Source organism: Lutjanus erythropterus, chromosome 8 (genome assembly GCF_056507025.1).
Source record: "Lutjanus erythropterus isolate fLutEry1 chromosome 8, fLutEry1.hap2, whole genome shotgun sequence".
Classification (NCBI taxonomy): Eukaryota; Metazoa; Chordata; class Actinopteri; order Lutjaniformes; family Lutjanidae; genus Lutjanus; species Lutjanus erythropterus.
In genome coordinates this window covers 1,046,830-1,061,493 of record NC_139324.1, presented here as the reverse complement: position 1 = coordinate 1,061,493, position 14,664 = coordinate 1,046,830, and the positions used below count along the sequence as shown (strand labels likewise).

The 14,664-nt window shown below is 39.0% G+C and overlaps 1 protein-coding gene across 3 annotated transcripts; it reads right to left on the bottom strand.

The window, feature by feature from the left end:
- Positions 1-115: 115 nt before the first annotated feature.
- LOC146322284 (sterol 26-hydroxylase, mitochondrial-like) lies at positions 116-11,292 on the bottom strand. Of its 3 annotated transcripts, XM_084724222.1 has the most exons (9): positions 11,056-11,292; positions 9,651-9,832; positions 7,264-7,463; positions 5,904-6,101; positions 4,427-4,590; positions 2,700-2,866; positions 2,281-2,359; positions 1,789-1,989; positions 116-687 (listed from the first exon to the last, which is right to left on the bottom strand). In XM_084724222.1, the coding sequence occupies exons 1-9, from the start codon at positions 11,287-11,289 to the stop codon at positions 556-558; spliced, it is 1,557 nt and encodes a 518-aa protein (XP_084580348.1). In that variant the 5' UTR covers positions 11,290-11,292; the 3' UTR covers positions 116-555. The 3 variants fall into 3 exon arrangements, 2 of the variants coding, with proteins under 2 accessions (XP_084580348.1, XP_084580349.1); XM_084724223.1 differs by lacking the exon at positions 2,281-2,359 and having other exon boundaries at positions 1,789-1,957; XR_014771283.1 differs by lacking the exon at positions 2,281-2,359 and having other exon boundaries at positions 548-687.
- Between the last annotated feature and the right edge of the window lie 3,372 nt (positions 11,293-14,664).

Below are 14,664 nucleotides of genomic sequence, written 5' to 3'. Positions count from 1 at the left end.
TGACTTTATTACAATATGATATATATAGAAAAATAAAATTCAATGTCACAAAAGCTACAATTCAAAATAATTTACACTCAGTGTTACCCAATGAAAGGTCAGAGCCTGCATGTCACAGTGGAAGCTGCAGCTATTCAGTAGATTGCAGCTAGTCACAGAATTTAATTCCAATCAGTATCATGTATAATTTCCCATGTTTTTACTTTCATTTTCACATAGAAATACAATGAAAACACAATTCAAATGCTTTCAATAGATTCCTCCATTTTTGAAGTGTTGTGAATTATTGTTACACCATAAAATGCAGTCCCAACTTTTGGGTTGGGTTTCAATTTTTTAAAATGAAGTAAGCCAGGCACAAGATGAGTTGTAGACAGAAAAATACTAGTTACAATATGCTCTTTAAGGCACTATTCCAAGTAAGAAACCTGATATCATCATGACTCTTCACCCACCTTGTTGAACAAGACAGACCATCTCATAACAAGAGTGCTCCCAGGAAATCACATTTTTGCTCTGTTGTATCTGTTCTTATCTCGTGTGTAGAAAGTCAAATCAGGCTGCGTTTTCACCTCCCCTGTCCACGAAGTGTAGGTTCAGTGGTTTGTCTGGTATCAGAACTGTGCGGTAGATGCATTTCAACTCTCCCATCGTGGGGTCTGGTTTGACTTCAAACTGCCTGATTATCTGGAGGAAAAAGAAAAATACTGTTACCGTTAATGTGGCTAAAGTCACTTTATTATTATACATAGCTGATTGAGGCCATGGCTTCCTAGTTTTTACATTAATTGCTCAAAAATCTGGATCATTCTCAGTCAGATCTTTGCCCATGTGAGTCGCTCACATACGTGTTGATGGGCGTCTTTTTTTAAACTTTAAAGGTGCACTTTACACCAAATTATGTCACCAAAAGAACCCAAACAACTGACCCTTCCTAGGTCGAGCCCCTTTTCACTCTGTGCTCTTATGACAGTTGAGAAAGCTTGGTCAACTTTCTCCTTCCTTTTTCCTGTACATAGACCTGCTATGTACTAGGCTCATTAATGTCAATGTTAATGTTAATCAGACAACCACATTTGAAGATGGTGAAAAGATGTTGCTGCGGGACCTTTAAAAGTGACATATATTCACATTTTAAGTTAGTTCATGCTTGCGAACTTGAGCAAACTATCTAGTTAATGGTTAGTGTTTAGCTAACTACTTAGCCAGTGTTTTTATAATGTTAGCTAGCTTAAGATGTGACGCTACATGTTGCTTTTACAGGAAGAGGAGAAAGTTGACCAAGGTACCAAGTTTGCTCAACTGTCATTGGAGCAAAGAGCAAGATGGGTCGGGACTTAGGAAAAATCAATTAATCCAGCTTTAAATTTACAATAAAATGGAATCACCTGGTGTTTGACCTGCACTTACACAAATGTAACATTTTAAATTATATCATCCTCCTACAGAAAAGTAACAGTTCAGTATAATATTATTTTTGGGAGAAAATACTACACAATATGTCATTTTATGGTGGTTCAGCAAACACTTTTATGCTCCTCTAGTAGTCTTTAATCACAAACATTAAAGGTCCTGAAAACTTATTTTCACCATCAATTTATATTTAATGTTAAGTATCTGTGCGATCAGGAATGTCATTACCCCAAAGACCTCCTTTTTTATCCAGTTTCCTCAAACACTGGTGCCTGGTTTCAAAGCAGTTTAACTGCTGTTTGGTAGCATCACGTTTTACATCACATCATGTGTATTCAGTGCATTTTTGAAGAGGTTTTCCCACTTGTCACTTACCCGAAACAGAAGCAAACACATTTCAAGCTCAGCGATCCGGCGGCCAACACAACCTCTCACTCCGAAGCCAAACGGGATGGCACCAAAGGCATTTGGCCTCTCGCGGCCGTCACGGAGCCACCTCTCCGGCTTAAATGTGAACGACTCTGGAAATGTGTCCTCATCATGACTGATGGCATAGTGAGAAAACGTAAAAGGTGTCTGGAGAAAAAAAAGTGAAGAGATAAAATACTAAAAACTCTTAACTAATATGAAGCCCTAATTTAAGTTTTTTAAAGAAAATGCTCTTAATTTTAATAGTAATAATCAGTATAATCAGTATAATCAGTTGTAATACATGTTATGATTAGAGAGGTGAATAAGAACAACTCAAACTTGTACTGCTAAACATTACAGTGGTTTCTCTTTATAGTATAATGAAACTAAACTACAACTAGACACAAAACAAATGCAAAAAGTCTAATAATGGTTTAAAAAAAAAAGCAGACCTACATTCTTTGAAAACTGATATCCACCAATCATAATATTCTTGTTCACCACTCTTCCATTCCTAGGAACCACAGGGTACATCCTGCAAAACAAGAATTAATCATTTCATTTCATTTGAATTGGTTTTGGCTGGTTGTTGCTGCTGACTGCTGCAGGCAAACTAAGAACGTAAACAGACAATGCCTGAAATTTTACAATACAGAAAAAAGTGGACCCACAAATGTAGATCACCCTCAGTGAGTCACGTGACGTTTTAAAAGAGAAGTCTGTTCCTTTTGCAACTTGCTCCTTGAAATGGCCTTTCCTGAAGCCAGAAGCAGACACTATCTGCCTCTGTCTGCACAACTTTTGCATAGATTTGCACATACATAATCGGTGTCATCAAGTTTGTTTCACACAGTAATCTCTCTGACCAGTCTCACCTCAGTGATTCCTTCACAACGGCCCTCAAATACGGCATCTGAGTGACCTCTGCAGCAGATGGTATCCGGTCTGCTGGTACCAGCGTAGACACTTTTTTATAAAGTCTTTCCTGACTTTGAGGGTACATGGACAACAGGTGCAAAGTCCATGTGAGGGTATTGGAGGTCTTGAACACAAAGAAATGTCATTAAATAAACAGGCAAGTAGAAGCCCAGCTCATATTTTGACATTTCATGGTGATTCATTTTCAGAATGCCATTTCTAATAAATCAGGAATAGTGTGGAAATTCATTAAGGATGAGTCATAGCACAGCTAAGATTTCTTGAGGTGTTTTCATCTTTCTATTCTACAGCTTACAATGCAAGCATAAAAAACAATCACATAAAACAATGACATAAAAACATCAAAACAGAATAACAAGATGTAAGATCCAAACCCGAGACACTGATTTAAAAAGGTGCAATATACGACATTCAGCCTCAGCAAACAACTTACCGAGCTTCTCTGTTTATCCCACCTGGCTGCACATTAATGTTAGTGTATGAGTCCCTCTCTATTCTCCCTGTGTCCGATTTCAGCACGGTGGCCTTGTAGGAAACTTGCTTGTAGCTAAACAGTATGCTAAAATACATTTGTGCAAGCATTTGAGGTGAGAAATAGGTGATGCAGCAACATAATTTTGATCCATAATTGATACCATAAGAGGTGATCTGAGGTGTGGGGTGGTTAGGAGTTGAATTTTGCACAGCGGTAGGGGGTTTTATGTATGATCTTTGTCTTTGTTGTATTTTATATTAGGCCTTGTCCACTGAAAACAAACTGACCACGGTCTGGTTCATGCAGTTAATTTTGAATAGTTCTGAGCATTTCCAACAAAAATTAATTGGTTTGGAGCCCCAAAATTTGCCATGAAAACCACTAATTTCCAAATCTGATGATTGTCAATTAATCCACAAAACTGAAGGAGGGAGTGTTCCTTTATGAGAGGGAACAAATTCTCCAATTTCTAAAGCCAAACAAAGCCACCAGATCATCTGAAAAATGCATTGCCACAAACCTGATCACAAAAGCAAATTTTTCTTAGCTCATGGAAAGTTGACATTTTGGAGCTAAGTGGAACTAATTTGGAGAAACAGGGCCCCAGCACCACAATGTTTGCTTCTTTCTCTGGCTCTAAGCAGCACCCCCTAGTGATGGATACTTTGTTTAAAATGTACATATCTATTTTCATATACAAAGGGAGCAAAATTAAGTCTTTAAATGCAGAGACTGACTCTAACTGTATGTTGTAATTGTGTCTTTGACAATAACCTGATGACCTTTACCTTTACTGTGACCTCAAGTGGCAGTGAATGTCACATACAGCACCCGTAAGGGTTCAGTGTGTAAAATTTAGGGGGATCTATTGGCAGAATAGACTGAGCAGTTTATATCTATAGAGGAACCAGGTCTTCTTCCACAGAGGCTGCTATGTTGCACCACCACGTTTCTACAGTAGCCCAGAACACACAAACCAAACATTGGCCCTCTTCGCATTTTACGTGAGTTTTGCAGTCATTGTAACTGCTCCTTCATTCCTGGAATAAAAGTATGTACCACAGTCACCTGAGCCACCACAGCTCATCTTTTTTAGTGGACTTCGGTATAAAAACCTGGCTCGACTCGAGAGGTGAGCAAACCCACAAACATTTTTATCTGTAAGAAGTGGTAGAGAATCACAGTTACCGTGTCCACTCCAGCTAGCAGAAGCTCAGTGATGTTGCCATACACATCTTTAGTGCTAATCTGAGTGTTTGAGAGGAGGTATGTTAGGTATTCGCCCTCCACATCCTGGTTGTTGTCCAAACGCTGTTGAATGGACTCCATTTTCTTGTCAATCAAGTTAGTTGCTAAAATAAAAGCAGAAATGGAAGTGAAGATATGATATTTGGGGAAAATGCTTAGTTTCTTGAAGAACATTGATAAGTGGACAGCTAGCTTAGCTTAGAGTAAAGACAGCTCAGTTAAAGACAGTTAAACAGCTCAGAAAGGTGACTAAATTCTCCTAGATCACCTCTAAAGCTCACATTTTAACATGTCTTGTTTGTTTAATGCATACAAAAATCAAAATGTAAAAACAAGAGATGGTTTTACCGGGGGGATATGTGCAGGTAAGCTAACTGTCTGATGTCTTCAGTTTAATATTAACTAGCAACATCAATCTTCTCATATAACTTTAATTAGGAAAGTGTAATAGGTGTATTTCCCAACATGTTTAACTATTGATTTAAAGGAGACTAGATTAGCACTAATACGAATTGATTCTGATATTAAACTTAAATTAATTAAACTTAAATTACTCATAAAATGTGGTGCAACACAATAGTGGGAGTATTAGCAGTGCTAATTAGGGATGCATGATAATATCGACATGTCAATTGTATCAACAGATACAGGCATTAAAATGAAAAATATTATCAGCCAGAAATGGACATTTCTGCCCATATGCGTATCTAACGTGAGTATATTAGTGGTTACTGGAGGTTTTATGAAGCACCTGAAAGAGATAGCAAAGTTGCTATTTTCAACCAGAAAGCATCTTCTCTATGTACATGATCCAGTTTAACTCAAATCAGTCACTGTTATGTGCTTTTGTACAGTAATGTTAATCAGTGAGGCCAACGTAGCTAACATTAGCTGCTGAAGCAGTCCACTGTAAAATGCCTGGCATTTACCTGCTGTCACAGATTCCATTTTCCCCAAAGTGAATAAATTCTAGCGAACAGGCCCTAACCATGGTATTTTGGGTTAACAGAACGCGATCTGAAGTGAAGAACATGAAACTTGGAAAACATATTGACATATCATATTGTTAATACCGGGCTAACTATTGACTTTAGCCTTAGCTCTGCACAACTAAAAGTTGAAGACTGATTGACAGATGGATGTCATGATATTATTGGTTGAAATTGGTTGGCTCAAGCCTACGTAAGCCCCTGTCATATTTTGTTCAAGAGGAAGAACACAAAGAACATACAATTTCATCTCAAGTTTAAATTCCACCACAAACAACAACTACTCAACAAAATGATTTGGAAAATGTAAGCCTACCAGATATTTGAAAAATTCCAATGTGATGCATCCCTAGCACTACTGGCAGTAGCAGATCATCAACAAATCTTTAGAACCTAGTTGACACCTCAACTGTTATTCAGCTACTCACCAAAGCTGAAGATGCCATCCCAGCCTGCAATGTAATGCCTCCAGTAGGGCAGGAGATTGCGGCTCCACTTGGGCATCAGTGCCACAGCAAAGAGGCTGGAGAACATCTTGGATATTGCGTTAATGAAGTCTTGCGTACCTGCAGGGATTTCCTTTTCCAGACACCCAAGTCTTGTCTCAAACAGTATGGAGGCAATAGCTTGAGAGGCAAAGGTTGGGATTTGAGATAAGAAAAAGAAATGATCAAGAACATATTTGCAGATCATATAACAAAAATATTTCAACCAGTGGCAGAGATTTAAATAAACATGCACAATGCAGTGTGCAGCTTTATAGGTCACATGAAATGGATATCAGAGTGCTATTTCATACAGCTACAGCACAGCAGTCAGTTAACCTGGCTGACTCTTCCCAGACTGGATGTTCTGAGTGGACATGGTGAGACTAGCACGTAACACAGCCGAGAGTGACAAAGGTTTGACGACAGTTAATACAGCACAAATGTGGTTTTCTTTCCAGGGTTGACTCCTGGCACCCCAAGGCTGAGTCAGCTAACTTAGCTGTGCAGCTAACTGAGCACACAACAGTTAGTAGTTAGCTACTTTAGCAAGAAATAAAGCTATCAGAATGTTCAGGAAAGCATCAGTAAATGACCTTGATACTGGTCCGGCTGTGTTGTCTGGGAGGCAGCTGATCCTGATTTGTTTGCAGCTAATGGCAGAGAAGTTAGCATAACTTCTGACCCAGACTTTAAACTGAGCAGCCAGAGGGCATCAGAGGGAAATCCAGAAAGCATTTTCTCTATAAGACAGTGGATAAACAGTGTGTTTTTGTACAAAATGTGAATCTGTAAGGCCCTTAGCCCATCATATGCTCTATGTAGCTAACGTTAGCACAAGTAGTCCAACATAAAATGCCTCAAGCAAAATCTGCTGTCACAGATAGCCTACCACTTTCCCCAAAGTAAATAAATTCTGGCGTGTAACTATAACCACAGTAACCATGTTATTTTGGGAAGCAGAAGCAGAACAAGGTCTGAAGTGGAGAATATCTTGGAATCCACACAAATGTGCTATACTGTTGCTTGCAAGCTAACTAATGAATTAGCCTTAGCTCTGCACCACTAAAGGTTGGAGATTGTTGACAGGTGGGTGTCATGATATCACAGAATGAAATTGGTTGGCTCAAGCTTATGTAAGCATGTGTCATATTCTGTTTTACAAGAAGAAAGAATTAATGGATTTTCCATGATTTTGAAATTTAATTGATTTGAATTGAATTAATTTGGGGGTGTTTTTTGGCATATATTGTCAAATAGGTGCTCAATATAACTTGTGATGCGACTTTTGTTTTCTACATACCTTCTAGTGAGAAATGATAGAGCTCACTGGCCATGTCGGTCACCAGATCTCCTGTGGGGCTGCACTGACGCAGGTAGTACATCCTCTTGATGAAGTCTGTAACAATGTCATTCAGCCTGTCACCATACTGCGCAGCATCCCTCGGATGCAGCATGCGCTTGTTCAGCACCGACCTAATGTTGTACCACTTCTCCCCGTTCCTGGAAGCACAAGCAGTGTTACAGTGAGAAACAAGTACAAGGCTGATCAACCTTTTCTTATACTGTAGTTTTGTATTCACCCATGTGTTTGTGATATGAATGTCAACATTGACTCTCTGTGACAATACAAACTTCAGAGATTAGTTGTATACACTATAGAATGACCTAGAAAATATTTTGAAAAATGTCATGTTAGATCTGTCCACTAGATTGCCCACCAATAAATGTTATGGTCATTCCCATCATTCTTAAAATACAAAGGTGGTGTCAGGTTTAGCTTTACATGATAAATGTCTTAGCTTATGAAAATCTCTTAAATTAAAATACACCAATCAGGTATAACATTATGACCACTGACAGGTGAAGTGAATAACACTGATCATCTCTACCATGGCACCTGTTAGTGGGTGGGATATATAGGCAGCAAGTAAATATTTTGTCCTCAAAGTTGATGTCTTAGAAGCAGGAAAAATGGACAAGTGTAAGGATTTGAGCAAGTTTGACAAGGACCAAATTGTAATGTCTAGACAACTGGGTCAGAGCATCTCCAAAATTGCAGCTCTTGTGGGGTGTTCCTGTTCTGCAGTGGTCAGTATCTGTCAAAAGTGGTCCAAGGAAGAAACAGTGGTGAACCGGCAACAGGGTCATGGGCGGCCAAGGCTCACTGATCCACGTGGGGAGCGAAGGCTGGCCTGTGTGGGCCGAAGCAACAGATGAGCTACTGTTGCACAAATTGCTGAAGACGTTAATGCTGGTTCTGATAGAAAGGTGTCAGAATACACACTGCATCGCAGTTTGGAGCGTATGGGGCTGCATAGCTGCAGACCAGTCAAGGTGTCCATGCTGACCCCCGTGGACCACCGAAAGCACCAACAATGGACACATGAGCATCAGAACTGGACCACAGAGTGATGGAAGAAGGTTGCCTGGTCTGATGAATCATGTTTTCTTTTACATCACATGGATGGCCAGGTGCGTGTGTGTTGCTTACCTGGGAAACACATCGCACCAGGATGCACTATGGGAAGAAGGCAAGCTGGCAAAGGCAGTGTAATGCTTTGGGCAATGTTCTGTTTGGAAACCTTGGGTCCTGCCATCCATACAGATGTTACTTTGACACATACCACCTTCCTAAGCATTGTTGCAGTCCATTTACACCCTACACCCTTTCATGTAAATCTGTGATCTGTATTCCCTGATGGCTGTGCCCTCTTTCAGTAGGATAATGCGCCGTGCCACAAAGAAAAAATGGTTCAGGAATGGTTTGAGGAGAACAACAACGAGTGTTGACTTGCAAATTCCCCAGATCTCAATCCAATTGAGCATCTGTGGGATGTGCTGGACAAACAAGTCCAGTCCACGGAGGCCCCACTTTGCAACTTAGAGGATCTGCTGCTAACATCTTGGTGCCAGATACCACAGCACACCTTCAGGGGTCTAGTGGAGTCCATGCCTCAATGGGTCAGGACTGTTTTGGCAGGAAAAGGGGAACCAACACAATATTAGGCAGGTGGTCATAATATTGACCACATTATCAGACCACATAATGCCTGATCGGTGTAAATGTAAATAGAATAAAATGTAACATGTTCAAACAGATGAGTTAACATTGGAAGATACTTTGGACCTGCAAGTAGATAAATAAGCAAATATCAGAGACTCATCACAACTGCTAAAATGCTGACTGTTTGATCGCAGCCAATTGCCTGACACAACTCCTAGAAAGTGACTGGTGACTCATCATGAGATGTCCCTGAGCAAGATACTGAATCCCAAAAGCTGTGTCACACAAAAAGTATCTAGATCAGACCTGGGCAAAATGTGGCCCAGGGTCCAGATGTGGCTCACTGAAAGGTTTCATGTGGCCCACAAGGCCATCATGGAAATACCAAAAATTAAAAATCTAGCTGCTACTATTGTTGCAACCTGTATGCAACATGCCTGCACACTGTAAAACATCAAGTTTTGGATATTGCCAACAAAATGTTAGCCCACAATTTATAACGCGACAATTCTTAAAGGGGACCAACAGCAGAATTCCCCTATATAAAACACTTATGACCATTCCATTATTGGATATTTGGCCATTATTAAGACCTTACATCATTTGTGTCTGTGGGACAGTGGTTGCAGGGAAATAGGATTGGAGAATTGCCATGCATACTATATAGTCTTTGGCAGTCTTACTCTGTGAAAGGCCCATAGCTGAATCCTCTCATGTCGCGATACTCCGTCCATGAGGACATGTCTCCTCGGGTAGGGAAACTGTCATCATTCCTCAAGATTTCCTCCAGCAGCTTTGGAGTGTTCACACACACTGTGTTGCTTCCGTCCTTGTAAATTGGTCCGTACAGCTGTTTCTCATAGATCTGATGGTGGGCAAAGTGAATGCAGGATAGATGAGTTAACAGAGAAACGTGTGGTGACCAACAAATGAGGTAGGAAGAAACATAACTTGAACAACTTCAGTGTCCATCCCATCAATCAAATATATTTTCGTACAACCCCAATTCCAAAAAAGTTGGGAGGTTGTGTAAAACGTAAATAAAAACAGAATGCAATGATTAGCGAAAACTTTTCAGCCTATATTCAGTTGAATACAGTACAAAAAAACAGATATATGATGTTCAAATTAGTAAACTTCATTGTGTTCTGCTAAATATACACTCATTCTGAATTTGATGCCTGCAACATGTTCAAAAAAAGTTGTGAAGGGGCAAATTCACCACCATGATACATCATGTTTTCTTTTAACAACACTCAGTAAGCATTTTGGAACTGAGGACATGGATTGTCGCTTGTTTTGTAAGCAAAATTATTTGCCATTATTGCTTCACAAACATTCATTGTTGGGTTCTGTTCTTGCCCCTTATCCAGAGGTTTCTCTAGATTCTCTGAATCTTTTAATGATATTATGGATTGAAGATGGTGAAATCCCAAATTCCTTGCAGTTTTGTGTTGAAAAACATTGTTTTTAAACTGCTGGACTATTTGTCCTCAGTTTTTCACAACGTGGTGAACCTCACCCCACCCATGCTTGTGAACTACTGAGCCTTTCTATAATACCCCATCATGATATAGTCACCTGTTACGAATTAACCTGTTTGACTGTTGAATGATCTATATGTTTTTTGAGCATTCCAAAACGTTCTCAGTCTTTTGTTACTCCTGTCACAACTTTTTATGGTTCATGCATCAAATTCAAAATGACTGTATATTTTCAAAAAACAACAAAGTTAATCAGTTTGGACATTAAAAATCTCATTCCAGCTTCCAGTGAAAATGTGACTGAATGCTGTTCACCTCACAGAAAGTGTTTCCACAGTGAGGGTAAACAAGTCTCTCCAGTCAGATTAGTCTAGCTGTTGTAAGCAGCTATTGTTAAGGCCTGAGATTTCCGATAATGCATTCTTTCCTAGTTACTCATAAGACGCATTAATCCCTCCTCCACCTCTGCTATCAAAACAAAGTAACAGCAGGGATTTCTAGAAATCATGCAACATTTTAAAACGCAAATTAAAACAAGCATGCATCACTGTGGCACAGACCTGCTGAATATGTACAACTGTGTCATCCAGACACAACAACGTACCTGTAGCTCATGCATACGGTTGTGGAAACCCTGAAACGTCATTCTGTAGATCAGCTCCAGTAAGTTGACACGTGGGAGGTCCTCTATTGTCCGAGACTTGTCCTGGATGGTAGACAGGGACCCTGGGGCAGAGGAGACCTTTCCCACTCCCCTGAAGCAGACCTGGGCCACAGCAATGGGGCAATGCAGCAGCCAGCCGCCCTTCCTCCACATAACACTCAGCCATGCAGCCATGACGAGGGCAGACTAAAAAATGCAAGGGACTCCTATTACATCTGAGACTAGGAGAGCAGGGAGTGGCCATTCTCACAACATATACGTCTTCCAACACAACTCTCAAGGATCAACAAGGGCCACCCCAACCATACAGCTGTGGTGCAAATTTATGAAAAGTGTCCTGGGTAAAACAATGTAATTTTGAGTAATAATACATCAATAAAATGTATGGTAGAATTATTTCATTTAAAGAACTGTAATTAAAATTAAAAGATCCACAAAACCACTAAATAATAAGTTAATGTTCCTGGTTAAAAAACAGCAGAGATTTAGATAATCTAAAAAATAGATCCATACTGAAACTGCTCAAACACTGAAGCTTGATTCTTGTCAGTTCCAGAACAGCCTCCCTCAAAATCTCAGAGAAACCAAAAAAATCTTAAAACACATTTATTTTCTTTGACTTTCTCATAACCTAACAATATGGTTATTTGTGCAGTAAGAATCCAATAGTGTAATACACTGGTACACTGGCATCATTGCTGCATTATTTATTTACACTGTGCATTGAAACATATTGCTGTATATAGTAGTATAACAGACCTTTTTTTTCATATTTTTTATATACTCACAAATTTTCTTTCTATTCTTATTTTTTCTTGTGATCAGTAGTTTTTATTGTTTTTCTTTTGAACAAGGCAGAACAACACAGCATTGCATTGTACAGCAGTGGAAAAGCTGTGAGACAGGACACATGGAATGCAAATAGAGTGACAAAATTATAAGGCTGAGACTAAGACAAAGAAAAAGAAAAATACAAGCAAACAGAAAATAAACATCTAAGATGATACACAGGATATTTAAGAAGTTTCACTGGCAGATACTTAGGTTATTAAGTGTTTATTAACAAAAGGTCTGAGTATTTCTCTAGGTCTAGGATATGAGCCAAAATAACATATATGTAGTCAGTATTTTGCCCACTTAGAATGATGGCCCTCGTATGCTGCCACAATACCCAGCTGAGAGAACCGCACTCTGGCTGGAGGGAGGGCGATCGCTGTCCAGTCTGACCAGCCTGCCTGAGCTGCAGGGAGAGCTTTAAGAGGGAGAGGATCACCCAGAACAATCGGGCTTGGGCAGAATGGGACATCATATTTAAGAATCACTTTGATATAGCTGACTAAAATTTTTGTACAACCAGGCAGGACCACAGCATGTGGAGAAGTGTACCAGTGCTTCACCCACCCTTGATTTCACTCTGTGTAGCCTTGCAGGGTGCTAGTATACTCTGTTGCACTGCACTAGCCTTGTACTAAGTTCCCTTGATATTTTCTTACAGTTCTTTAAAGATGTTGTTCCATTCCTCCTCTGTATATGAAATACTGAGATCAGTCTCCCAGGTTCACTTCAGACCAGAGCCCTTGCTATTGACCATTCTTGTATTTTTTAAATGTTCATATATATATTTCTATTTTTAAGTGGGAGCAACTGTAGTGCAAACAATTTCACTCCATGGATGAATAAAGGTTCTGATTCTGATTACATTACTTCTAAGCCTGTAGTCACAAACATTCTGAGAATACTCACAGAGAGCTCAGAACTTAAAAATATCCAGCATTGAGTCCTAGCTCAGGAGTGATTCAGGAAAATTCTTAGAGCAACTCTGAGCAGAAAATGTATTACAATACACTCACTAATTACATGTTGAAAAAAATGCAGTCAGTAACTACTACCAACTATCACAATATTAAAGTAATGTTACTTAACTACTTTGTTACTTTTGGATTACCTCACTATGGTGAAATTGCTTGGTGTAATTGAATGCTTTATGTTTATTTAGGTTTATTAATTGCTATTGCTTCCTTTGTTATGCATGAAAACACATTTAAATCAATGTAATTTCCACCAAGTGAAACTTTTTTTCTTTTACCAGAGACCATGATAATGAATTAACTGTGAGATTAGATGGTTTCACTGAGAGCAGAGCAGTGTTGTGAGACTCATTAAATGTTGGTAGTATATCAGAATTTAGTTTAGAATGGATTATAGAACAGTAATCCTTTTAATAGTCCCCACTGTTACAAAATATTTCTGTAATCTGATTACATCTTTCTTTTCTGTACTCCCCAAGCCTGCCCATTACCTCATATGACTCAGTCTTTTAAAGATGTGATTGGTTGATTCAATGAAAGGTGGCGAAGTACACTCCTAGTAATAATGGGCTTGGAAGAAATAATGAAATTAATAGAATTTATTCTCTGTTAAGAAATGCAATTTAATTTTTGTATTATTATATATAAAGAACATCTTACCACAGTGGAAATATCAGTACTTAATATATTGATATTAACTGCAAATGCGGTTTTATGACCCTACAAGGTGGCGACATCCAGTGAAAATGAACTGACCTGCGTTACAATATGTGACTGTGAAAAAGCTGTAAATGGTTACTAACTGCCTGATAAAAAAAAAAAGTGTAGCTTAAGCACTAACTTAATCCAGGTATCACCGTATTACTTTTCCATTACCTCAATATAAAATACAATGACATTTTTCAGCCTAATATAGTTTCATGTTCATTGTTAGGTTTATTAGTTTGTCCAGCAGTTCCTCTCTATGCTATGTGCAATTTATTGACAGATTGATTGACTTAAAGACGAAAAAAGGCAAACCTTCCACGCAGTGACGGCATTTTTTCACTAGAGATCATGATAATAAATAAGCAACTGTAAAATAAGTTGGTTTTACCTGAGAGTGGTGTCGAACAGTGTTATGTGTGCACACTGCACATGGCAGCATATTGTCACTCATTTTAAAATGTATCTTAAAATTGTAATCCTGCTAATAATCCCCATTTTACTATATGAATCTGTAATCTGATTGTGTTTTTTTTACCTGTAACTGTAACAGAATACAGTTAGCTTGTTTGTGTTGATTACATAATCTCATTACATGCAATTCATTACGTCCCAAGCATGATTGTTTGTGAGATTACTCTGCTGTTGAAATCTGTGACAGACCCAATTCCTCATTGCTGCACTGTTGCAATTTTTTTTCTTAGTATTGTGGTAACTGTATAATATACTGGATACTGGATAATAAGATCAAAAAGAAGACCGAAGTGAACGTTACTGACTGGCCTGCACAAAGCCCTGACTTGAATCCCATTGAAAATCTGTGGGGTGAACTGAAGACCAAGGTCCATGCCAGAAGACCATCAAATCTGGAGGAGCTTGAGAGAGTTGCCAAAGAAGAACCGGCTGGGATTCCTCAGGAGATGTGTCTGAGACTTGTTGAAAACTACAACAAACGACTGCAGGCTGTTATCCAGCAAAAAGGATACACAACTGACTATTAGCATCAGGGGGGCGAATAATTTTGATTTTTGTGATA